The sequence below is a fragment of the Octopus bimaculoides genome, chromosome 19 (assembly GCF_046866305.1).
Source record: "Octopus bimaculoides isolate indiv1 chromosome 19, ASM4686630v1, whole genome shotgun sequence".
NCBI classification, from domain to species: domain Eukaryota; kingdom Metazoa; phylum Mollusca; class Cephalopoda; order Octopoda; family Octopodidae; genus Octopus; species Octopus bimaculoides.
In genome coordinates, this window is record NC_142946.1 from 49293949 (window position 1) to 49321379 (window position 27431).

Below are 27431 nucleotides of genomic sequence, written 5' to 3' on the forward strand. Positions count from 1 at the left end.
AAAGAATCACAACAGGATGCTGTATAAATGTATTTAAATATTAATGACATGGATAAAGAATATGGGAATATCTTGCAAAAAGCTGGATTATCTTTCAAAATATAACGGAAGTAATTTGTATTCATTAATGAACCTATTAATATTGCACTGTTTTTACTTTCTGAAATTTTTTTTTTTTTTTTTTAAAGCTGCCGTTTCGATATAAAGAGGCAGCCGTCACCTACGAACGAGTATGGATCGGTGGCATGTACGACGTTTTCCTAATTGTGTTAGGTGCCTGTTTAGTTACGAGCAGACATAGGCAGCTTCTTGATTCTTTCGCTCTTTGATTCGACAGCACATCCAGAATGGAACAGCTGGAGGGAGGGAGTGAGGTCTGCATCAGCAGTCAGCTGGGTACTCATCTCCAATTGAATAAAGTAGAGTAACGGGAAATGAAGTACCTTGTTCAAGAGTACAATGTGCCACTTTGTCCAGGAGTTGATCCCACGATTGTATGGTCGGCAGCAAGACACCGTAACTACTAAACCACGCACCGATAAATACGGTTACAAATGCAATCAAAATATGAAATTACTTTATGTATATATATATTTAAGAGGAAACATAAATGCAAAACAAGATGGAGGAGAATAGTACTCGAATACTCCAATAGAGTAATATGCTTTTATTAAAGCTGAAAAGATCTTCACAAACAGTTACTCAATGTTTCACGTTACCGCTCATCAGACAGCCGTGGTTATGCTGTATGATCACAAGTTTCCGACGAACGGTTACGTGAAACATTGAGTAACTATTTGTGAAAACACACACACAAACACGCGCACGCACACACGCACATTGACACACACATACATACGCATGACATTCACATGTACGAGGACATATGATGGTGGAGATTTTGGAAGGAACAATGAACAATGACAATGGTTGAAAATGTAAAGGAACATGTCTAAGTATTGTAAGGCATTTAGTTGGCCATTACGCTATCTTGAACGTTGCCAATTCCATTCCCTGAATAATCATTTCTGTTATAGATACAAGGTCTGAAATTTGGTAGGGAAAGGGGTAAGTCGATTACATTGATTCCAGCGCTCAACTGGTACTTATTTTATCGACACCGAAAGGATAAAAGGTAAAGTCGACCTCAGCGGAATTTGAACCCAGAACGCAAAGACGGGCGAAATACCGCTAAGCATTTTGCTCGGCGTGCTAACGATTCTGCCACCTCGCCGCCTTCCACTCTCTAAATAATGTATGCATTTGGCCATTAAGAAGAAGTACATCACACGATACGAACGAAGTCGCAAGTGTTACATCAGACTTTTCCCTCTTCTACAAAGATGTCTAAAGAAAAGCTAAGGATCTCTCCTTCGCAGCTGTTGGCTGGTCGTTGACTCAATAAAGTCCATCCGCCCTTCGAGAGGTCTTGTTTTTCGTCCAACGAAAACTACTCTCCTTGCCAAACAGGCTTTGTAGGGTTGCGGTTTGGTCGCCAACAGTCCGATCATCCGACACTAAGAGCGCAACAATTATATTATCATTTCTTATTGATTGACACAAAGCCAGAATTCTATTTTGAGGAAAGTTGGGTGAATATCCCAATTAAATATGTCCTAAAATATAAACATTATCTCAACATTATTTACATGTCTTGAGTGATAGAGAAGTACAAACGACTCCTGCGGGAATTTTAATTTAGGACTTAAAGGGAGATAACTAAACATCACCAAGCTGACATTCTTCCGATTCTACAAAGTAGAATGTCTTTCTTTTTCCTTAACATAGGCAAAGGGCCAGATATCTGTTGAGGGCAGATAAAACAGTAGATATATATATTGAACCTAGTTCTTGATTGGTACTTTATCTTATTGACCTCGGAAGGACTGGGAGGCACCGTCAACTTTTGACGGATGTGAACTCAGATCATAGAGAAACGCAACTCAATAGCACTAGGTATTTTGCCCGGTCCTCCACCGATTCTTCTACCTAACAACAACAATAATAATAATAATAATAATAATAATAATAATAATAATAATAATAATAATAATGGTGATGTTGATGATGATGATCGTGATGCTTCCTTTAACGGAAATACTAATGACGCATAAACAATATCAACAACAACAACAACAACAACAACAACGCATTAGGAAACAGGTGTCTCGGAAAACTGTTGTTCTGAGGAGATTCCTGGCAAATGATTGAATAATGTCGATTCCGGTGCAGGTGCAGCTATTCTTGCAGTTGATTTCTCTGTCTGTTCTGTGTTTGCAGACAAACTCCAGACTCAGCTAAATGTTACGTGATGCTAATCAGTGCATCAGGCAGGCAGGCAGACAAGCAATCTGTTAGATTTCACTTGAGTGACTGGCGCAATTCTCTAGAGTTTTCCTCGTAGGATGGAGTTTGGAAAGGACATCGGACGAAGAATTACTGGAGTATGGAAGTCAAGGTAGAGATTAAAAAATTTCCTTCAATTTTTTTCTAGTTTTCTCTCTCTCCCTCTCCCTCTCTCTCTCTCTCTCTCTCTCTTTCTGTACACACACACACACACATATATATATATATATATATATATATATATATATATATATATATATATGTAAGGATAATATGTGTGTGTGTGTTCCACATTTACTTGCGTTATGAGATCAAATCGTGTCGGAGTTCAGAATGTCTATTATTCTCCCGGGGGTCGATAAAATGTGTACTGGAGAGTGAGAAAGATCGAGTCGTATTCAAAATCTTCCCCCGAAATGTCTGCATCGTATCAATATGAATAATCATTATTCATTTGTGTATAATTTCAACGTTTAATACATCAAATTGCATAATACGAGTGACTACAATTCTAACTATTATTATTACAATCATTAGCGAACCGTTAGGTGGGGGTGGGCGATAAAATAAATTTAAATGTCTTACCTTCCGGAATCGAATCCTGCCGCAAGTCAATGATAGACAGAATTGGTTGAGCATCAAGCAAGAAGACTTGCGATATTTCTTCCACCTCTGCGGTATTTAAGTGCAGCACCTTTGCGTTCTCAGTTCAAATTCTGCTGGGGTCATATTTAAATTTCATCCTTTCGAGATCGATAAAATAAAGTACCAATCAAGTACGGGCTTTCCATCCATCCACCCATCTTCTCTACCCACTATACCTGGGAGGTTTTCTGGGGTAGCGTCCTCAGACACCTTATCCATCGGGCTCTATCCGGAGTGACTGTCCTCACACCTTCCAGCTGGATTCCCAAGAGTGACCAACTATGGATATTATCCAACCATCTACTTCTTGGTCTGTTCCTAAATCACCTGCCAGTTAGCTCAGCTTGAAGAATCCGTCTTGCAATTCTTTCTTGCGACCTTCTAATCACATGTCCATAACACTGGAGATATGACCTCTCAATGCAGAGAAGTAGCGGCTTTACCTGGAGAGACTCCCTAATTTCCGACCTATATACCCCATCGTGTAACGCTACTCCAGAGATCCTTTAAAGGAACCCAATTTTAGCTGCATGTATTTGCGATCGTTCATTTCTTAACTCGCATAATGCAACCTGGATGTGAATGGAATCATAGGAGAAGAACATTGCCTTCCACCACTAATGTAACTCTGAGAATGAATTTTTGTTGTTGCTATTTAGTGACAAACAAAACTCCGTGCGGTATTTCTTCCTGCTTTTTACGTTTCCAGTTCAAATTCCGCCGAAATCAACGTTGCCTTTCATTCTTTGTGGGGCAGAGGTGGGTCAATAAGTCGAGTTCTGAGGTCCAAAGTATCGATTAACACCCTACCTTCAAAAATTTCTGGCATTGTGCCTAAATTAGAAACAGTTATTTAACCCTGTGCTGGATCCATTTCAACCGACCTATGATCGAAAGTGTTCCACTCATGTCCGTCGCATATTTATGTATACCAAAGACTATATTTTGGGTTTTCCTTCTATTAAGACAATAAGGATAGGGTTTAAGGGAGATTTGGCTGCTATTTTTCGCATATAGTCCAACTACGATCATACCAGTTAATATAACGATTATACATTTCCCATATTTGGGTCTTTGTATAAAAAGAAACCATAATCGTAAGTGGCCACAAACGAAAGAATACCTTGCTTTCAGAACACAGAATACTTATTATCAGAAGAATCGAGATCTGAACGTCCGTTTCTGTAACTATTCGCGGGGAGAATTTAGATTTGCTAAACACACCGTAAATAACAGCACAGTAATAAATATTCACCAGAGTACTAAGTACGGCGAGACGGAAGATAAACTAAAGGGGAATAATTCATTATATCAAAAACGTAATCTTACACGAGGGAAATAACTCATTTTTACACATGTTAAAACAATCAACTTTATTTCTTATCTCAAGTATATTTTAATGCCATATGGCTTTGTAGTTCTACCAAATGCATTTCTCGATTTTGGCCTACGTTTATTAAAGCCTAAAATAAACAATATTTCATTGAATTCAGTATATTTTGGATAAAGAACTTCTAGAAAAAATGCTGATTTGAAACTGTTGATTCATTCAGAAGATGGTTCAAGTTGAACTTCAAGATGGGTTATATATACTTCTTCCGGTGTCCATTGCAGTGCTTTCGTTAATTAAAATCTTAAGTTTTTCAAAAGGTCTTGAAATTATCGGGAAATTTAGCTTTTCTAATGCAAAATTGTGTGCATGCGTGCGTGCGTAAAAATCTCATTACATGATCATCCACTACAGCGGTGGCCTAGCAGCCCTTAAGCATTTCCTACGTCATCAATCCTATCCATGCCCAACACCAACATAATCCTTCACCCAGCTGAACTCGTCTTCACTTTCAATTGTTTTTCTTTTCCTGGAAACTTTTACAAACGGTTCAGAGGTGTTGTTAAGAAAGTTTAGACGGGTTCGACTCGAATTATGCAAACCCCTTTGGAAATTACATTGAAGAACAGATTTTATGCCCAATTTACTAGACCCACTGTAGAATTGTATGGTCGATATATTAACGACTGCATTGGCGCCAGCACATTCTCCAGACAACAATTTGATAGCCTCGTCTGTCCATTCTTCCTTAGAATTCACTTCCATTAGATACATCCGGTGCTATCAACAACTTCCACCGATGCATTACTATCCACTACAAATCCACCGATCCCCACTCCTATCTCTGCTGTTCCTCTTCTCACAGAAACACCAAATCCACCATTTCCTGTCTCTAAATTCCTCCATATTTCTTGACTGTGCAGCATCGATTCAGACATCGACTCAAAATCTGAAAAATGCTGTGGCAACTCTTCTTTAATCGAGAATAGCTCCGAGTGGTTATGGACTCCCCACATTACCGGACCGAGGTCATCGACTGTTCCACCGTTCGTCTACCCTTTCCTTATGCGCACTTGCAGCAGGTCGCACTCCCTTCACCTTCCATCTGGACTCCTTCTCATTTTATATCTTCTGTTATCTACTCCGATCTTTACTGCACCACTTCTCCCTTTTAAAGGAATTAGAAATCAAGTCAAAGTTGATCTCAGTGGAATTTGAACTCAGAATGCAAAGTTGGAAGAAATACTGCTAAGCATTTTGTTCGGCATGCTAACGATTCTGTTAGCTCACTACCTTAATAATAACCTTCTTGTTAAACATATTCTGGTTTCCAACTATATTCAACAAGATAGTTTCAAATGTACTTACAACAGATGTAACACTTGTCCTAATATATACATAATGCTATAACTGTCACAGGCCCCAAATCTCATTACTAAATCACACAAAACTTCAACCGCCATTTTGTTATCATATTTAAACACCGTGACTCTCTCTTCATGGGTGATCACATCTCTGAACGTCTTTGCAGGTTTATGAAACATACTTCTGGTCTATCCAAGGCTAAACCTTCCAACACACCTGATCACTCAATTTACCACCTCTTGGTGTCTAACATTGTAGCATTTCTGCCCACTGGCGGACATCATATTCCTGAAATAATAAGAATGACACATTTTGTTTTCCCTTGAACTTTTTCTTCTTGGGACCTAAAAGAATGTTTCTCCTCTTCCCTCTACCATCTCACCACCACCCACCTATTGGTTTGTATGTACGTTACCATGAATGTCTCCAGTACAATACTTTCCGTTGTGTGGAGGTGCATGCTGACATTATGATGCTAGTCAAGGACATAGCTTCTACTGTCCATGCGCACGTGTAGCCGCATGTATATTGGTGTACATCTGTGCCTCTATTGTCTGTGTGCATGCCTGTATTCGTGATGTTCTGCCTACTGTTTGCCTCACTTTGTGTGTGTGTGTGTGTGTGTGTGTGTGTGTGTGTATGTGTGTGTGTGTGTGTGTGTGTGTGTGTGTGTGTGTGTGTGAACTAATAGCACCTGTGATACTACTGACGAGAATTTCGTTTTGATCACTCACCTTGCCTACAAATTAATTCCCTCCCTACCTTTCATTAACCGTTCCTTACTGCTTTACCTTTCCCTGCCCCATTATTCTTACTTTCTCTCTCTCTCTCTCTCTATCTATATATATATATATATATATATATATATATATATATATCTTTCTCCTTCTTCCTACTTTGTCTTATATCTAATTAAGTTCCATCAAAACTTTTCCCTTTCTTCAAAGAAGAACTTTGTCTGAAATGTCAGGAACTCCTCCCCCCCCCCCCCAAAAGTAAACCAACTTTAGTAATTTATACTTTTATACAAATAGATACATTCCTTTATGCACCTGTTATTCTCATTGATCTTTCTGGCTTCATTGTTCAATCTTCCTCAGTAATTGATTGTGTCCTGTCAAAGAGCTGCTTGTATTATTACTATCTTGCTGCTATCATTCCATTACTACGTCACCCAAGAATAGTTATCTTGTCTGTAGTTTCCACCAAATTATCAGCAAAAACTGATTTAGATGACTACATTGAAACACAATCACCTTTCTTCTGATGAGCAAGCAAAAGCATTATCACAATATCTTCCAATAAAACAATATTCAATCAAGCTGTGTCACTCAAATCATGACTCAAACTTCTTGAAACCAAAAACAGACAGCTGACCTTTTGTTGCCATGGTCAATGTATCACACACATCTAAAATAATAATAATAATAATAATAATAATAATCCTTTCTATTATAGGTACAAGACCTGGAATTTGGAGGGAGAGAAGACTAATCAATTACATCAACCCTAATACACAACTGGTACTTATTTTATTGACTTCAAAAGGATGAAAGTTGAAGTTGGCCTCAGCAGAATTTGAACTCAGAATGTAAAGCTGGAAGGAATACTGCTAACCATTTTGCCAGCTTGCTGCCTTGATAATGATTCTTTCCACTCTAGGTTCAAAGCTGAAATTTATGGAGAGGGGGAAAGTGAATTTCATCAATAATAGTGCTCTACTAATTCTTATTTTATTAACCTCAAGAGGATGAAAAGGAATAGTCAACCTCAACAGAATGTAAAGCCAGAAAAAGTGCTATATACATGTGTGTGTGTGTGTGTATTACGTACACACGTAATACATATACATATATATATAAATATATATAAAAGGTGCGTGGCTTACATTGCCCCAGTCCACCCAGCTGGCAAAAATGAGTAGTACCTGTATTTCAAAGGGCCGGCCTTGTCACGCTGAGTCTCCTTGAGAACTACATTAGGGGTCTGTGGATTGCTCAGTCACTTGCACGTTAATTTCATGAACAGGCTGTTCCGTTGATCGTATCAGCTGGGACCCTCATCGTCATAATCGACGGAGTGCTCCTATATATATATATATATATATATATCATTCTGGTAAGGGTTATAGTTGTTTAGGGCTTTCTAGTTTTTCGTGGAAGTTTTGTGGTATATATTAAAACATACTTTGATACTGTATGGACTAAGTTCCCTACAGTTTCTGCTACATGGATATTAGGATTCATATTTTACTGAGGGGCATAACTTATATTCGTTACATTAATTAAAATTGTTGAGGGTATAATAGGTCCCTGGCTCTAAATCTGGTAAAGGATATTCTTGTTTAGAAGTTTCTAGTTCAGAGAGGTCTTGTTGTCTACATACATCAAACATATACATATATATATATATATATATATATATATATATATATATATACACACACATATATATATACATGTATACATACATGCATACATACATACATACATATATATATATATATATACCCTATCTTAACGTGTATAAGGAATCCCCTAATTTTGGGGGTTTAAAATTTGGAAAAAAGGTTTTGTAAAGGATTATAATACTATCCATGTATAAGAAACTCCCAAATTTTTTCAACCTAATTTTTGACTAAAAAGGGTTCCTTATAGACGTTAAAATACTGTGTGTGTGTATATATATATATATATACATATATATATATATATATATATATATATATATATATATATATTTATATATATATATATATATATATACATACACACACACACAAAGATCATTTGGTAAATGATTTTGAGCTCAGAGCATACAAACCAGTAAAAAAAAAAGTCTCAGTTGAGCAACAAAAATTTTCGAGATAGGATTAAATTTTGCAAAAGATATGAGCATTGAACACCACTTGGATGGATCAAAGTAATGTTTAATGATGAAACGTTCTCAGTACAGTATTTATCAACTTCAAGTAAGAATAGTAAAAGATGACCGCTTGAATGAAAGGTATACATCAAAAACTTTTCATTCTGTACCGACAGTTATGATTTGTGGGGTAGCTATTTCAGCCCAGGGTAGATGTGGATTGCATTTTGTGCTCAGACAAACAACATTAAAAGCAAAAGATGTTCTAAAAATCTTAAAAGAAAAAAGTGCCAAGATTTATGGTAGCTAGAAATTGCTTGATTATGTGACAATATGGTGATCCAATCCACTCAGCAATGATGGTTAAAGAATGATTTAAAGAGCAACAGTTTTACTTCTTACAGGGATGGCCAGGAAATTCTCTCAATTTAAACTGCATTGAAAATTGGAGCCTCCTTAAAATATAGCTTCATCAAAAGCAGTCATCAAATTACCAAGAAATGGTGGATGAGGTAAAGACAATATGGGTGACCAAGATAACACCAGAATATTGCCAGAAGCTCATGGAATCCATACACACACACATACATATATACATTTATATATAAACACACACACACACACATATTTGCACGGTGACAGAAATAAATTATTGGTGTTTTGATCCCTCGTTAAATGTATTCAAAATACCAATAATTGGTTTCTGTTATTTTTCAAATACTATGGGATTTACGTTTGTGACAACACTCCAACCTACCTTGGCATGAATAATATAATTACAATACAACATGTGCCACATGGATACGGCAACAGAATATTGATCTAAGCATTGGCTCTTAGATATCAGGTGAAGTAGATTGCATTAAGCAAACTGCAAGACAAACAGACAGACAGACTCACTTGCTCACAGGTGCACAAACAGACAGGTGGGTAGGCAGACAGACAGTTGAATAGATAGGCAGAAGGATGAAAGGTGGATGGGTGGATGTAGAGAGAAAGAGAGAGAGAGATAGGGATGGACAGAGAGAGAGAGAGAGACAGGGAGAGATAGATAGATAGATAGATAGATAGATAGATAGATAGACGGACAGACAGATGGACGGACAGCCAGATAGATAGTTCAACTCTTTCCTGGACACTCCTTTTAATCTTTATCTGATAATTCTGTGTAAAGACTTGTTATTGTTTTTGCTGCGTAACCCTGAACCACATATGCCATAATCAAAGACTCTCCATCCATGAACGTCCTGTCTCTTATTCAAATACAGTATATCTAGCACTTAACAATATCTTGTACATCCCTTTGTGAAGGCATGTGACCAAGTGGTTAGAACATTGGACATACAATTTTTAGGTCCTGGGTTCTTTTCTTGGACGGGGCGTCATGTTTGTGTCCTTGAGCAAAGTGATTCACATCATATTCCTCCAGTTTACTCGACTGAAAAGAATACAAGCAGCAGCAGCAGCAGCAGGGAATCAACCCTGCAATGAACCGCTTTCCTGTTCAAGCATGGTATAGTACCATATACTTTCAGTAGATGAAACACCTTGGACATCAGATCAGTCTGCAACATGATGAGACTATGGGCACATTACAGTTTTATATATCATTCTTTCATTTTAAACCCTTTTGTTGCCATATACACACCCACCGTTTCAATAGATTTTGAAAACAATGAAGAATTCGGTAAAATAACTTTGTCATTATTAATCCTGTACAAGGCGGTGAGTTGGCAGAATCAATAAGCATGCCGGGCAAAATGTCAAGTAGCAATTCATCCGTCTTTACGTTCTGAGTTCAAATTCTCCCAAGGTCGACTTTGCCTTTCATCCTTTTGAAGTTAATAAAACAAGTACCAGTTGTGCTGAGCAATGGGGTCGATGTAATTGGCTTATTTCTGCCCCCAAACCTTTCGGCTTTGAGCCTAAATTTGAAATCATTATTAACTGTTTATTACATACTATGTACTTAAAGCAACAAACCAAACAAATGCCTGAATTCAGTGTTCTATGTAAATACTGGTTACTTAATTTACTACATGTCTGACTAATGCCTTTTTATGCAAACCAGAACAGCTGTTAACGTTGTATTCTGATAAGCTATTGTTCACTTACTCACTCTCTGTATGTATGTATCTATATATATATGTTGAATGCAGAAAATTTATGAAGGCAAGAAAGGAGTGAAGTGAGCATGCTCCACTGGATGTGTAATGATAATGTGTATAAATGACGAAGCACAAACGAGCTGAGAGAAACACTGAACGAGTAGTTGGTGGATATTGTCATCTAGGAAACCTAATTAATAGAGAGGGTAGGTGTTCTGAAAGCATAGCAGCCAAAGTAAGAACTTGTTGAAGAAAGCTCAGGGAGTTACTACCTCTATTGGCAACAAATGTCTTCTCCCTCGGTGTGGAAGGGCATATTGTATGATGCTTGCATGCAAAGTGCAGTGCTACATGGAAGTGAGACATGGACCTTGAATGCAGAAAATCTATGAAGGCAAGAAAGGAGTGAAGTGAGCATGCTCCACTGGATGTGTAATGATAATGTGTATAAATGACGAAGCGCAAACGAGCTGAGAGAAACACTGAACGTGAAAGGAATCAAGTGTGGCATGCAAGAAAGAAGACTGCAATGCAGTCGGGCAGACGTATAAAGATGTGCTGTACACTTGAAGTAAGTGGAACCCGTAGAAGAGGGAGACCAAGGAATGCTCGGGATGAAGTAGTGAAGACGAATCTGATGATGTTACACCTCACAAAGGAAACAATGGATATGGTTGACTAGTAGTATGCTGTGTGGCAGAAGACACACTTGTCCATTCAACCATGGCAAAACAGACATTAAAATTGTTATATATATATATACATATACATATATATATCTATCTATCTATCTATCTATATATATATATATATATATATATATATATATATATATATATATATATATAGAGAGAGAGAGAGAGAGAGAGAGAGAGAGATGTAACACTAGACACATGCATGTATGTATGTGTGTACATATGTATGCATGCACACACGTCTGCCTACTGTCTAGTTTACATCATTTATCTCTTTGATATCCTTTTATCTCTCTGACACCCATATCACTCACCCCTCTATCTCTTGCCCCTTACATAACACACTTCTATCACTCTGTTGCCCAGACCTTTCTCTCTCTTGCTTTCGCCTCCTACACCCACGCCCCTATTACTCATCCCTCACTCACTCCCTGATTTCATCACTCGCAGTGTATTATGCTGTTTGTATGACTAACAATGACTGTGACTTTCTCTCTTCTCTTTTCCATACAATACACTCCGTCTCTCTCTCTCTCTCTTACTTTACAATCTTACATCTGTACCTTTATTGTTCCTCTACAGTTTTGCCATACATTGCATTCTTTTACCTATACCCATTGCTCATCTCTCAATCACTCCGTCCTCTTCCTAATCTTCACTGTACTCTGATGTGATTGAAGATAGCAGTGGACCTTTTTTACCATATATTACTTCCTGCCAAGATGCCACTGCACCTATTCTAACCGTCTCCCACTCACTCTACAGTGCAGCTCTCTGGTATAGAACCCACCTACTTTCCATTCACCATGCTACCACCCTTATCACTCAACCTCTCCAGCCCATCTCATTGCTCACATGTTGGTGGCCATGTCCGGTAAGTTTACCATCATCAATTCACCGGGGGTTTTTTTTTTGTTTTTTTTGGGGGTTTTTTTTCAATAAAATAGTTTTTAACTATTAATGGTAAGATACTATGGATATATTTTCTCATTTGTTTATATATAAATATTTATATATATATATGTATATACATATGTATATATGTGAAATTGTAGTTGTGATCCCCATGCCGGTGGCACATGAAAAGCACCATCCGAACATAGCCGATGCCAGCACCACCTTGACTGACTTCCATGCCGGTGGCATGTAAAAAGCACCAACTAATTGTGGTCCTTGCCAGCCTCCTCTGACCCCTGTGCTGGTGGCACGTAAAAAGCACCCACTACACTCTTGGAGTGGTTGGTGTTAGGGAGGGCATCCAGTCATAGAAACACTGCCAGATCAGACTGGAGCCTGAGGCAGCCTCCTGGCTTCCCAGACCCCAGTCGAACCGTCCAACCCATGCCAGCATGGAAAACGGACATTAAACGATGATGATAATATATATATATATATATATATATATATATATATATGTTTTGGTATGGTTTCTTCAGCTGGATTCTCTTCCTAATGCCAACCACTTTACAGAGTGGACTGGAGGCTTTCTTTCATGACACTGGAACTAGAGAGGTCAACAAGCAACTCACAAGACAAAAGGAAAGGTAGGGTAGAAGAGAGGGCGGTGATATTACATCAAGTGTCTTGCCCCCCCCCCCTAACCAGCTCCTGTCAAACCAGATGACGATGATGATGATGATGATAGGATGAAGTACGATAGAGCAACAGGCATGGGTGTCTCACTATAGGGAAGATACACAGCCACCCTGCATTATATAAGGGTTGATAGACGTATATATACATATATATATTTCTACGTGTGAAGGCACATGGCTTAGTGGTTAGGGCATTCGGCTCACAATCGTAAGGTCATGAGTTCAATTCCCAGCAATGCATTGTGTCCTTGAGCAAGATGCTTCATTTCACATTGTTCCAGTTCACTCAGCTGGCAAAAATGAGTTGTACCTGTAATTCAAAGGGGCCAGCCTTGTCACACTCTGTGTCACGCTGAATCTCCCTAAGAACTATGTTAAGGGTACACGTGTCTGTGGAGTGCTCAGCCATGTGCATGCTAATTTCACGAGGAAGCTGTTCCGTTGATCCGATCAACTGGAACCCTTGTCGTCATAACAAGGGTGACAGCAACCATTCCTCTTCTAATGATGACATAAATAAATAAAATCTAAATGAAAATAAACTAAGAAATGAGAATGAATAATGGGGTGGCAGTGCTAAGCAGTGATCTGTATAAACGCAAGGTTATTACCAGTTTCAATGGGTTTGCGGCACATTCCTCAAGCATATTTGAATTGGAAATAAAAGAATGAATTGCCAAGCAGTTGAAGAATATGGTGTGGAAGTTTCATGTATTTTACCTTCCATCTATTATTGTTTAGCTTCAAGTTAGCCCTCATCGACCAGACTTTTGATCAAAACATTCCAAACCCAGCCATCCCATCTTTTTCCTAGACACAGTCCGCCTAAAACCACAATACGTAATATGTCCTTTCATTTTGTAAGACAGTAGAGTGTTTCAAAGGAGATCTAACTATTTCTAGCAAGCTGAGCAACCACAATAAAAAGCCTCTCTCGTTGGCTTGTATGTTCAGCTGACTGAGCAGACCTCTGACCTCTGACCTCTGACCTATGACCAAAGGTAAACTTGTTATCATTCTGTTATTTTTGGTGTATGATGTAAATATATTTTGTTAGTCCTTCTTACCTCTTAAGATGTCTTTACTTTTATTTGTTTAAAAAATTAGACTGGCCATGCTGGGGCACTGCCTTGGAACAGTTTTTCGTTGAAAGAATCGACCCCCAGTACTTTTTTTTTTCTTTTAAGCCTGGTACTTATTCTATTGGTCTTTTTTTTGCCAAACTGCGTTATGGGGGCATAAATGCACCAACACCGATTGTCAAGAGGTGATGGGGGACAAACGCAGACACAAACACACACACACACACACACACACACACACATATCTTTACATACAAAGGATTTCTTTCAGTTTCTATCTACCAAATCCACTTACAAGGCTTCAGTCGACCTGAGGCTATGATAGAAGACACTTTCCTAAGATGCCATGCAGTGGATCTGAACCCAGAACCATGTGGTTAAGAAGCAAGCTTCTTACCACACAGCCACCACGCCTGCTTTTTCTAGCAGGCTGAACGACCATGCAGAGGCTTTTCTATTGGTTCAAATGGGTCATTGTCCATAACTGACAAGACAGCTAAATAAAACATCCTTTAGTTAAATAGATTTTTTTAATCTTTTTTTCACCATCATCATCATCATTTTAAAAACTCCTCATCTCCTTTGCTGTGCAGATCTGCAACATGACAAATCACTACTCCTTTCGATTATATGTCATCTCAAATTTTTAAGACCCACCTTAAAATATAGGAAGAAAGCAAGGAAATGAGATCATCCTGCATCTAACTCTACCACAAGTAACTTTCACTGTCATCATACAGCAGCATTTATTCGCCCAGCTGATGCAAGCTCTACCTATCCCATTGTACAGTCACTTGTCTCTACATGAAAGGAGCTGCAGCATCTATGTGGTCATTCGACCTGCTAGAAACAGCAGTCAAATTTCTCTCAAACTTTATTCTACTCTCTTGAAAGGGGAGGAATGCACTGTGTAATGAAGACCTAGATACACTGTCTGAAAGAAAGAAAAAAAAAAGCTGGATGGCCATGGCTGGAATATCATTGTTCAGGAGTCCATTCAACCAGGGCTGGTCTGGAGTTAACATTGGTTGGTGTCTCTAATACCTAACTACTTTCGTGGATCCTTTGTAATCTGTCTTTTTGGGAAATTTGAAGTTGCATAGATTCATGTAAGTTTTGATATGTAAAATATTTGTAAGATTCATTTGGAGATGGCAAGAAAGTAATAGTGAGAACTGACTGTGTTGCTAGGATACCAGCTATAGATAAGATCTGTAGAAAAAGTAGAGTTATCCACTTTAAAAAGAAGCCACTGCATAACTGAAGGGCTGAGATCAAATCCACTTTATAGGAGTAAAAATTTGCCCTGAATAAGCTCGAAGTTAAGGTAGAATATCTTTCTACTTTTTGATAATTTGTAATATGGAACTTTTTTAAAGTTCCATCATATTGCAATACCTCTTGATAACAGCAGTGGATGAAGAGGCAATAAATATAACACTGACAAGAATCTTCATAACTTGCTTCAGTTTGAAATATGGCTTAAAGCAATGGTTACTGTTTTCTGTTCTCAAATGAAGCTTTTACAAAACTGTAACAATTATATACAATTTAATCTATATTGGGAAACGTATCTGAAGACCACTATCTTACAGATTTTAGTTGATTTTTATTTATTTCCATTTTTTTCTTCTTTTTCTTTTCCTAACTTCAAGATTAAACTTTTTTTTCTTGATAGCTTATTCAACAGATGGGGAAAATATTTCGATGCTAGACTAATGGGAGATAACTATGAATACACTATTTCACAAATACATTTCCCCTCAAAAGTCTGTGCCGCCTTGTCCAGTATGCAACTATGACAAGGATTAAAACAGTGAGAGGTTTGGGTTTCCTTTACGGAACGGTGCTTCAGCAATTTACTCTTCTACTGAGTGCGACTATATATAAATATGTATGTTTGCTTGCTTGCGTATTTGTGTGTTGCAGGAAAGAATCACAAGTTAAAACGAACACATATATTACCAAACTCCATAGCTAAATTGAAGATTACTTTATGTTGAAAGTATATCTTTATTGAAATTGTTGTGCTAGCTTCTAGACCAATGGATGCAACTTGATAAAAAAAAAATAATAACTTCACTAATACTTATAATTGTTCGCATCTAGTAATCGCTTAATGATATACGCAAAAAAAAAAAACTACCGAAATCGCAAAAAAAAAATTCATGTAATGAAGTTCTCGTAAGGATTCCCAAAGATATGGACAAAATCTACATGTTATATTACGAAGATTCTTCAAATAGTGATTGAAAAAGTTGGAGATCTTTTCAAATTTTAAAGTTACACATCGTTGTAACTTCATACATTCTTTTGGTTGTGCTTTCATTATTATTTGAAGAATTATCAGAGAAAAATATTCTGAGCAAGCATAGAAGCCGGACTTATTTGTAAAGGTAGGAGTAATTTGACAGTTCTACAACTTGTTAGCGGGTACACAGTAAATGGTTGCTACAAATATTCTTTAGCGATGAACTTCACATCATTGCACTTTGGATGCTAACCGTTGACTAACTGGGATGTACGTTAAATCTGGACACGGACACAAGTCATGTAAGAAAATGAAAGGGATTACGCGATTCCCATATAAAACTTAGCGAAAAGTTGTTGATATATTTGTTAGATTCGATCAATTGGTCTAGATTCGAAGGTTAATTGCTTTTGATAAGAGAAGGAGAAAAAGAGAATTATCACTAATAACTTATAAACAAGCTGTTATCAACCAACGTTCATTTGGAATGTGGAGCATGTTTCTCAGCATATCGACGAAAAATAACTAAGGATCCATTTAAGAGTAGATTAGAAAGTAACTAAACAGTTGTCATTTGAAACTGGTTTAACAGAGAAGGGAATCTTGTTAGAATGTCACTTATTACATCCAGTGTGTTTAACAGTATAAAGAGAACTGCAATAAAAAGGGAAACATTTTCGGCGAGTGTCCTTACGTGCACTCAGAATGAGTTCGAACTTAAGAAGGAACTTAGAAGTATAAGCCAATTGGCATCTTAAGTTTCAGAGTGAAGTGGGAGATGTTTGTGAAAATCTATTTGGCTCTCCAAATATATGCGCACAACTCTTGTAAGTTATTAAGAATGAACAATCATCGATATTGTTAAAAGTTTGGGAATTTTGAAGTCTTCTACTGATGATCAATAGACTTTGTTCCTTCACCTTTGGACTAATCATACTAACTCGGGGACTGAAAGAAGAAAGAAAAACGAGATATTGACAGTTGTGTTTAAAACAGACAAAAGCAAAAATGATAATAAATAAAAGTAAAAATAATAATTCATAAATAAAAGTTTTAAAAAAAAGATAAATCGTGTCCCCCGACTGATAACAAGCAAATGAGTTATATCATTTTTGTCGACAGTTTGACTTTCTCGGATAGATTATATAGGAAGAGCAACTGCCAAAGTAGCTGTTACCGTCATGCCATTCCTTGTCTACATCGCGCTTCCTGTTGCAGTCATTTGTTTGACATTATATGTTGTACGTGTGAGAAGAATCCTACGTTTCCATGGGGGCCCTCTCGTCTACTACAGCGACGTGACCCTGCATGGGAAAACGGTTTTAGTGACAGGTGGCAATACCGGGATAGGAAAAGAAACAGCCCTGGATCTAGCCAGCCGGGGAGCCAGAGTTATAATAGCATGTAGAGACTTAGTCAAAGCTGAAAATGCCGCCAAGGAAATTAGAAAGATGACTGGGAATGAAAGCGTTGCGACGGTACATTTGGATTTGGCAGATTTAGAATCGGTGAAAAAAATGTCACAACAAATACTAAAGAATGAAACCCGGTATGTAATTTCAATTATTTCCAGAAAATGTTTTTATATTTGTGCATTTATTGTCAATTAGTAATTTGTATTAGCAACAAAAAAAATTTTTTTCTAAGTAAATTCCAAAGAAAATAAACGGTGTTTCGCTAGATTGACCTCTATTAAAAGAAAGTCCGTCACTTAACTATGAAGGGAAGTGTATTCTGTATTGCCACACTTTTTTTTTTAATTCTAAAGTTTCTTGTTGTGACTCTTGCTCCCCTTTCTTTTCTTTCTAACAAATAACATGTTCACCCAAACATTACACGTACGGTTGATATATTAGATAGAATGGCCGGCAACATGCCACGATGTAATGCTTGTTAAATAGCTTGCCCCCTCCTTTTAATTGGCAGGTTTTTTCAGAATAGCTGAAGAAATTTAAGTTTGGTGTTGTTGTTGTTATTGTTTAACCCCAGTTCAACCCTGATCGCACAGACCTATGGTCAAAGATCTTCTAATCGTCATTTTGTTTTGTTTTGTTTATTCAATATTTGTTTCCCATTTTTCCAAAATTTCTTGAATCTTCTGATCGTATTTCTTACATTAACGACACATAATTAAAATCTTTATAATTGAAAATATCGAAAAGGCAACGATTGGGGAAAAAACCAATGATGTTCATAACCACTTTGAGACAATAGGATTTTTGAGTAGCATTAGGAGTTTCACAACACTTAACAAAATTAGCAGCTAATTAGGATGCATTGAGGAACACTCTGCAGTCTAATTGTGAAAATGAGTGGGGGTGGGGGTAAATCAATCACGTTTACGTAAAAATCACACACAGAACAAAGGGATAGCAAATACAGGTAAATTCTTGAAAATATAAACCTACAGATTTTATTTGTATGACAACCACACACATTTAATCGATAAAGTTATAGGGTGACTCAAGGGCCGAGAGTTTCGTTCGTGCATGCCTCTCATCAAACTTATCATATATATATACGATCCTTCGGTATTTGTATACAGTGTCGGGTTGAGACGACATCATTCACCCTCTTTTTTCAGCAAAGCTTCTTTATCTGTCATGAAGGAAATTTGTCTGGGTGACTGATGTCGTCTACCAATACCGAAGGATTGCCTCTTATAACGTACACGTACTTACGTATTGTATACACATACCAATTTATGCAAATCGTACTTTTTCATGGGGTTCAAAATGGATGCAAGTACGAGGTTGTACCCTTTGTTTTTAAGGGCTTTGAATCAGCCTTGCAGGTGTGTGTAGTGTACTTTGCTGTCCCCTTTATACAATTAGATGTACTGCATCGATGTGGATGCAATGCCTTTAATAGAGTGTGGTCATTGATCTTTTAGGAAACAAGCTTGCACTGTAACAACTAGCCGGCTGGGACCGTCTACTTATTGCTTATTTAACTCACAATGTATTAAGCTGGGCTCTATAATCTTCTTCAGGGGTCAGCAAACTCCTTATGTCATTGACCCTTTCGTGAGACTTAATAATTTATGCCTCCCTACGCCATCATGTAAATTTCTAAAATAAAATTAAAATGTATGATTAATAAAAAAAATATTTATGTTCCTAAAAACCTATTCTTTCATTCTCTTCCTTCCACTCCCGAATCTACACAGACATATACAGCAGTCTCAAAAGTGCCGCCCTCATCAAAGCATTGCCCAAGGCAAGCCGCCCCTCACACCCCCTCCCAGCATGCTACGCTATTGGCATGCACATGAAGCATTTATTCTTTCAATTTTCTTCGTTCCCTCTCGATAAAAGACAATAACCAAATTCCCTTTCTTCCATTGATCTGGATTCTTTGATACAGATTTTTTTGTTTAACAGTTTTCACAGCATTCTTTTGTGAATGTTAACACCATCTGTTAATGGATTCCAATAGTCTGTTGGCAATTTAAAAGTTTTGTGGTAGAATTTATCTTTATCATCATCCCTGCAGAGGAGACTGAGTGTCACATAAAAAGCACTCTGTCCACTCTGCAGGGTGGTTGGTGCTAGGAAGGGCATCCAGCTGTAAAAACCATGCCAAAACAGACACAGAAGCCTGGTGTAGTCTTCTGCCTGACCAACTCCTGTCAAACCGTCCAACCCATGCCAGCATGGAAAGTGGACATTAAACAATGATGATGATGATCTGGTATCAAATGCTTGCATGCAATGACCTTAATATGGGAAGATCTGTTGCCCACCAGCCATCACATGCAACCTGAATAAGAACTTGGGCTTGAGTGCAATAATAAAACTAACCACTAAGATTGGTCGACAGAGACTGATTACTTGAGCAAACTTCATTTTGTCATCTACCGAAATTTTGTTAATTATACAACATTTTCTAAATGTACTGACATGGTACCTGTTTATAATTAAGTGACGTAGCCAACAAGAGATTTATAGTTTGTTCTATAATACCCTGCTGTGAGAAAAACATATTAATCTATAAATTTATATTCATAACATATAAAACACATCGTGTGTGGGTATCATTTTTCTACATATCTATTAAAATTGTCAGCTAACATTCCACAAGATCAGAAAAGTCCTTTCAAAGAAACCTGGTGCAAAATTGGCAATGAACTACTCTATTGCTTATTTAAGCTCATCTTTGTTTGGTAAATACTTGTTAGAATGAGATCTGTGTTACATGGTGCAGGGCTCTCTGTAATATTTAGGTCACATTCAACTTCACTGCCTTGTTACCAAAATCCGGTATGGTTACAACTTAACATTCCACAAAAATCTGAAAGCATCACTGGTTCTTGATCTTAGATTCATCATTGACTTTTCTTCAGACAACTTCCATTTGCTGAATGATTTCTCAGTTTCCAGGATGTAAAAGGAAAATGGTATTTTGCCTTGTGTTACGATATTTGATAAAAATATAAATTGTTTGTACAGCAGTTCAAACATGAATTTATCATTTAACACCTTGAACATAATCTTCTTATACCAAGACACTTGATAATATAGTGAACTGTGCCAATATTTTTAAAGTAATCTAAGCACTAATTCTTTTATCTGCTACAATTTTTCATGTGCTCTTCAGAGATGGCAGGTATAGAAAAAAATATAGCAACTGCTCTGTTATTGGAGAGGGAAAATGTCACATCTGGTTTCTGGCTGCTGTGAAAAAAAGGCAAAATGGAGTCATGGGATCTATAACACTGTATACTCTGATTAATCTACCCACTCTGTCAACAAATATACAAATACATATTTTTCCAACTTATGGGTTCTGAAACAATGATATATGTATGTGTGTGTGTTGGATCATACCATAAATAATGTGATTTTTTTATAATTCTTCTATTTTACAAAATTAAGATTAAAAAAAGTTCTTTTTTAATCTAAAATATACTCTCCTTCATTTTCTACAATGTTCTTCCATCTATCTGGTAAACTTGCAAGGCCCCCCCCTCTTCCAAAATTCACTTGTCCATGATGAAAAATACTTATCCAGTACAGTTCTGACTTCTTCTGTTCAAATGATTTTGAAGACTGCAGAATAAATGATGATCAAATGGGGCATCTGGTGAATATGGTGGGTAGGGCATCATCTCCCATTCAAACTCCTCTAGCCTTTCAAATATCATCCTTGCTGTATGTGGCTGAGCATTATCTTGATGGAAGAACACCTTTCTTCTTGAAACCAAAGATGGTCATTTTCCTTCTAGTGCTGACTTAAGCCACTCAAGCTGTTGGTAGTAGATCTTTCATATTGTTTGTTTTGGGTTTAAAAGTTCAAAGTGTACTAAACCTTTCATATCCCACCAAACAGATAACAACACCTTACGCGGGCAAAGACCTTCTTTAGCCTGGGGTGCCAGTGTTTCTCCTTTCCCCACCCACTGTCTTTGGTGCTTGACATTTTTATAGAGAACCCGTTTATTGTCACCTGTCATTATTCAGTCCCATGAGATGTGACGGCAAAGAAGAGCACACATTCACTCTCTGCGTGTGATTAGACTGGGAAAGTATGTGAGGAACCCATTGACCCAGTTTTCTGACTTTTCCAATGGCATGCAGGTGTTGATGAATGGTTGAATGACCAAAACTAAGCTTCTCTGCTTGTTCTTCAACAGTTACGATGGGATTTTCTTCCATCAGGGTTTGCAGGACATCCTTGTTGAGCTCTACAGATGATCCAGGACAAGAAGTGCAGTGCCCTGTTGCCAGACACAGGGTCTTCCAGCAGCCACTCTGCTGACCCAGGGCAGCACTACCTCCTCCAGGCACTTGATGTAGGTCTCCATGCGGAGTCTGAGGCCATGTGGGAAGATGAATGGAGGCATAACGTTGCCATCACTAGTGATTATTCCAAAAACCATGATGGTAACAGGATGTTTGATTTTTATCACTCTTGGTACATTTTTTTGGGAACTCAGCAAGCCAATGGTTGTTCTGTGTGTTCACCATCTGTTCATATTGGAGCTTCCAGTGTGAATGTGATGCAGTACGGCATGTCGTTTCCAAATTTCTGACGGTGTGAATTGCGTCATGGTGCTGCTTTTCTTACAGACAATGCCCAACTGACCCTACTATACTGTTTAGATGACAAAATCAAAAACGAACAATGTACATGCACGAAGTTAAAAATATAAAATGGCAACAGTTTACCCATCACACACTGTGTGTGCATACATATATATATATATATAGATATATATATATATATATATATATATATGTATGTATGTATGTATGTATGTATGTATGAGACACACACATATATTTATATATGAGAGAGGAGGTTCTTGAAGCGCTAGTAAAATTTTAAAAAGGGAACTATCCCTGTAAGAAATAATATGGACAATGACCCCGAAATAATAAATTCGTGCCGATTTACTTTGATTTTCATAAAACAAATTGAAATGAAAAAAGAGATGAAATAAGATTTTTTTAATAATACACAAAAAAGAAGACCGACAGGAGAGGCAGGAAATAAGAAATATGATAAAAGTGTGTGGTTGACATGAACGAGAAGAATTTGTAACCATGCACATTCAATAGTCTGTGTGTGTGTCCCCGCGTGCACGTGTATGCACACGTGTGTTTGTGGGTATATGTGCATGTGTTTGTATCTAAATGATTATACCTGCATGTAATAGTGTTTCTGTCATTGTATGTATCTGGCTGTATGTATGGATGTAGCTATGTATGTGTGTACACAAATGCATACACCATAGCTGCTTCTGTTACACACAGACGCATAAACACACGCATACACAACTACAAATATAGACATACAGATACATAAGCTATTACATAAATACATAGGCGAAAGCATTGTATTAAGATATATTGAGTGGAAGTGCATGGCTGGCTTAGCGGTTAGGGTATTGGACTCATGATCATAAGATTGTGATTTCAATTCCTGAGCCGGGTGGTGTGTTGTGTTCTTGAGCAAAACACTTCATTTCACATTGCTCCAGTCCACTCAGCTGGCAAAAATGAGCAATCCTGTAAAGGACTGGCGTCCTGTCCAGCTGGGGAATATATACGCCATGAAACCAAGAAACCAGCATTTATGAGTCAGCATGACTTGCAAAAGCAACAGGCTGTTAAAAGTGAAGAATGCATGAGATAAAGAGGAGCTATCACATGTTGATCCTACTGACAATAAATTATCATCATCATTGTTTAATGTCCGCTTTCCATGTTGTCATGGGTTGGATGGTTTGACTGAGGACTGGCAAGTCAGGAGGCTGCACCAGGCTCCAATCTGATCTGGCAACGTTTATATATATATATATGAAAGAGAATTAATTTGATATTTACCTTGAAAAAAACAGTTAAAAACCAACGTTTAATCTATGAATTATTTCTTTATACACTATACCCTGGACACCTTACGATCTATTTTAACACCGTTTGTTATCTAAACATTTATTAGAAAGTAGGACTTCACCTTTTAATATGTTTATATATATATATATTTCTCATGTATTTTTATAGATATGCATAATTTGTCGAACGTATATATCTATTATATTTTTAATATTTTGGTGTGTCTATAATTTTGAAATCTTTGGTATCGTTTTAATATTGAATATTTTTAGTATTGTTTTGGTATTGAACTTTTTAATGAGTGATGCATTAAATACATTATAATTTCTCCTTTTGTCTTGGTTTATATTATAAGGTTTTGAATTGTCAAACCTATCTGATTTCTAATCTTTATTTTGAAAAATATTTATACCTAATGTCTTCAGTTCAATACTTGAGCACTTCCCAACACTGTCTGTAATAATAAAAATATGTATATATATATATATATATATATATATATATATATATATATATACATGCATATATATATATATATGTGTGTGTGCCAGTGACATGTAAGAGGCATCCACTACACTCTTGAAGGGGTTGGTATTAGGAAGGGCATCCAGCTGTAGCAACCAAGCCAAACTCAGGCTGGAGCCTGGTACAGCTCTCACGCTTACCAGCTCTAGTCAAACCATATAACCCATGCCAGCGTGGAAAACAGACACTAAATGATGATGAAGATATATATATATAACCTACACCTATGTGTGTGTGTGTGTGTGTGTGTGTGTATATTAACTTATGTAATTCCAATTACAAAAGGTCCATAAAGGATTGAGGCATACCAACATGAAACATGCCACTAACTGGTTGGATAGAACCATGCAAAGCTGACAGTGAAGTAAGCCATTATGCAAGCATGGAAGGTATCAATGATGTACGTTCCTTGTTGTCAGATAATCTGCAATTCCAATAGTTGTTGTTGGCATCCTTTTGTCTTGGGAGACAATGGAGTTGCACATAAACTAATCCAGTCTGGTTTTTACATTTCATGTCCTCTCCAGTTTTGCGCAAGCCTGGGCTAGATGTAAGAAAATCCTGGATAGCCCAGCCGTCAGGATTCCTCTCTCGACCTTGCTGTCGTAGTCCAAAGGGGTGCAGAGCATTACGTTTGGCACCAGCCTGGTTGCAGGTGCTGCCGGAAGGGTGTCGAGTCGAACACTAAACCACCTACGGGGCTCCACTACGGATTTCTTTGAAGGTTGTCTCATTTCCGTAACCCTGGATAGGGGCCTGTACCAGGTACTGTCAGCCGGAGGCAGCTGAGCCCGGGACTTGTGTCAGGCAGGGTCGTCACTCCCTGAAGTAGTGAAGAAAATCACTACCCACTACCTACAATTCTAAAGTATTAATAAAGAGTGGAACAGTTAAGTGTGGTGTAAAAATATAATAAGAACAGATGAATGGGTTTTCAGTCTTGCTACAATTGTTTCATTAAAAGAGTTTTGATTTTATGTTAGTGTAATACAATTATTTAGATTATGTTATGTAACCCTCAGTTTCATCAGGCAACCATGTAAAACAAGTTAAGAAAGATTCTAAAAAAGAGGGTCAATTTCTTTTGTTCATTGATTGACTCAATCAAGGTTGAACAAAGATGAAAAACAAGACATTTAACATTATTTACCTACAATCTTATTTATATTTTAGTCATTTTTACCTGTACACTCCTTAACACACTTAATGCATAACTGGGTTTATTATTATCATTATTATTATTATTATTACTACTACTACTACCACCACTACTACTATTATTATTATTAACCTCTGTGTAGTGGTTCTGCAGCATCTACATTTTCACCAATAGAATCAGTTTAAGATTTATAACTTTGTATAAAATGGCCAATGAAAACAAATTCTATTCCATTCACATTTTCCTCACATTCTTTTCTTTTATTTTATTTTATTTTTCCAGGTTAGATATATTAATCAATAATGCTGGAATTGGCGTGAAGGTGAAAGAATGTACAAAACAGAATTTTGATCTATTCTTTGGTGTGAACTACCTCGGACATTTCTTATTAACTTACTTATTGCTCGACCTCCTGAAAAAGTCTGCCCCAAGCCGAATCATAAATGTCAGTTCTCATGCTCATATATTCGTTAAAAGACTTCCAAGTTTTGAAAGAGGAGATCCCACTGGGAAAATAAAATATCCTCAGTTGTCCGGATATGCAACAAGCAAATTAGCTAATATCCTCCATGCACAGATTTTGGCTAAAAAACTCGAAGGTACCGGAGTTACTGCTAATTCTTTACACCCAGGAATGGTGAAGACTGAAATACTAAAAAATAATCCAATAAATAGTAAAGAATTACTTCGAATTGAAATATACCGACTTCTCTTCAAATACATGGGTAGATCTGCCAAGGATGGTGCTAAAGTTATCATACATATGGCAGTAGACAAAAGTCTTGAAAATGTCTCTGGCCAGTACTTTGAAAACTTGTCTATATCTTCTGGTAATTTAAGCAAACTAGCTAAAGATTTAAATTTTGCTAAGAGTCTGTGGGATATTAGTTTAGAATTATGTAATTCAGAATTAGAACTGAATTGAATTATGGATTTTTCAATTACACCAAAAAAAAAAAAATGGGTGAAGAAAGAAACGTTTGCCCTTTTTTTTTTTTTCTGTTACACATCATTGCAAGTGTTTGTCACTAGAAGAAGAAAAAGTGTTTTCAAAGAACACTCAAACTCATTTCTACCTCTTTGCTGTTTTGAAACTATTAAAGATAAATTTAAGGGATATATGTTATTACAAATTAAATTTCCTTAAAATTGAATTGTCACCATTCAAAAAAAGATGAGTAAAAACGAGAGAGAACAAGATTGTATTAGCTCTTCAACCCATTCCTAAACTGCCATTTTAATCTGATTGTGAAAAATATCAAATATTTTAAAACAATTTTTAAATAATTTTTCAGGCAGCATATTATTTATATATTTTAATACAAGGTTTAACGATAATTCACTCTGGAATAAAAAATTTTTTTTAATCTCTTTAGATGCAATCAACATTAAAACTGTAAATTTGTATTGGAAAAAAAACCGAATTGTCATTATGAATTAAAGGTATTCAACAGATTTTTTTTTTTTAATGCACTGATGTGGTCTATTGATTGTACAAATACATATATACATATATATATATATATATATATATATATATATATATATATATATATATATATATATATATATATGTGTGTGTGTGTGTGTGTGTGTGTGTGTGTGTGTGTGTGTGTATGTGAGTGTGTGTGAATCTATTTACATGTTAGTGATCAGTAATCATTGAGAATTGCTAATAGAAGTGTTTGTGTGAGTGTGTTGGTTGTGTAAATATACATGGCTATTTTCAATTCCAACATAAAATGGTTCCAAACCAGAGGTGCTCACAATGTCTTGGAGTTCAAGAGTAGTCAATATGAAAAAAATTGTTTGATTATGCAGTAAACTGAATGCTCATTAAGAGACGATTTGTACAGTTATATTTATGTACGCATGTATGTACTTGTATGTATGAATGTAAATATATATATATATGTATGTATGTATGTATGTATGTATTGTAAGGCTCTTTTTTACCTCGTTCTTGCCTTGAATAAAAATGCATTCAATGGCTATTTTTTTTTCTCATGATATATGTTGGTTGAATTGAATGTGGTTGTCGTAAAAATATTTTTCAACTCTCCAATGGAAGTTACTTTTACAAAACAATTTAATAAACTTTATTTTAATTTTTATTAACTTTTTA

General features: G+C 36.7%; 2 protein-coding genes across 3 annotated transcripts in view; one reads left to right on the top strand and one right to left on the bottom strand.

The window, feature by feature from the left end:
* The window catches only part of LOC106878104 (uncharacterized), a 129735-nt gene extending 125470 nt beyond the window's left edge, over nucleotides 1-4265 (bottom strand). Inside the window, exon 1 of the mRNA XM_089337643.1 lies at nucleotides 2932-4265. The gene's annotated coding sequence lies outside the window, so the exon portion shown is untranslated. The remainder of the gene's footprint in view (nucleotides 1-2931) is intronic.
* Nucleotides 1967-26725, top strand: LOC106878107 (retinol dehydrogenase 12). Of its 2 annotated transcripts, none has more exons than XM_052974750.2 (2): nucleotides 1967-2458; nucleotides 25589-26725. In XM_052974750.2, exons 1-2 carry the CDS (start codon nucleotides 2406-2408, stop codon nucleotides 26229-26231), a joined length of 696 nt encoding a protein of 231 aa, XP_052830710.1. In that variant the 5' UTR covers nucleotides 1967-2405; the 3' UTR covers nucleotides 26232-26725. The 2 variants fall into 2 exon arrangements, with proteins under 2 accessions (XP_052830710.1, XP_014782705.1); XM_014927219.3 differs by lacking the exon at nucleotides 1967-2458 and adding an exon at nucleotides 17212-17831.
* The last annotated feature ends 706 nt before the right edge of the window (nucleotides 26726-27431 follow it).

Bases quoted from the DNA above. Each gene is read 5' to 3' on its own strand.
- LOC106878107 (XM_014927219.3), top strand. From the start codon at position 17,464: ATGCCATTCCTTGTCTACATCGCGCTTCCTGTTGCAGTCATTTGTTTG. The intron at 17,832-25,588 runs GTATGTAATTTC...TTATTTTTCCAG, and splicing joins ATACTAAAGAATGAAACCCG to GTTAGATATATTAATCAATA.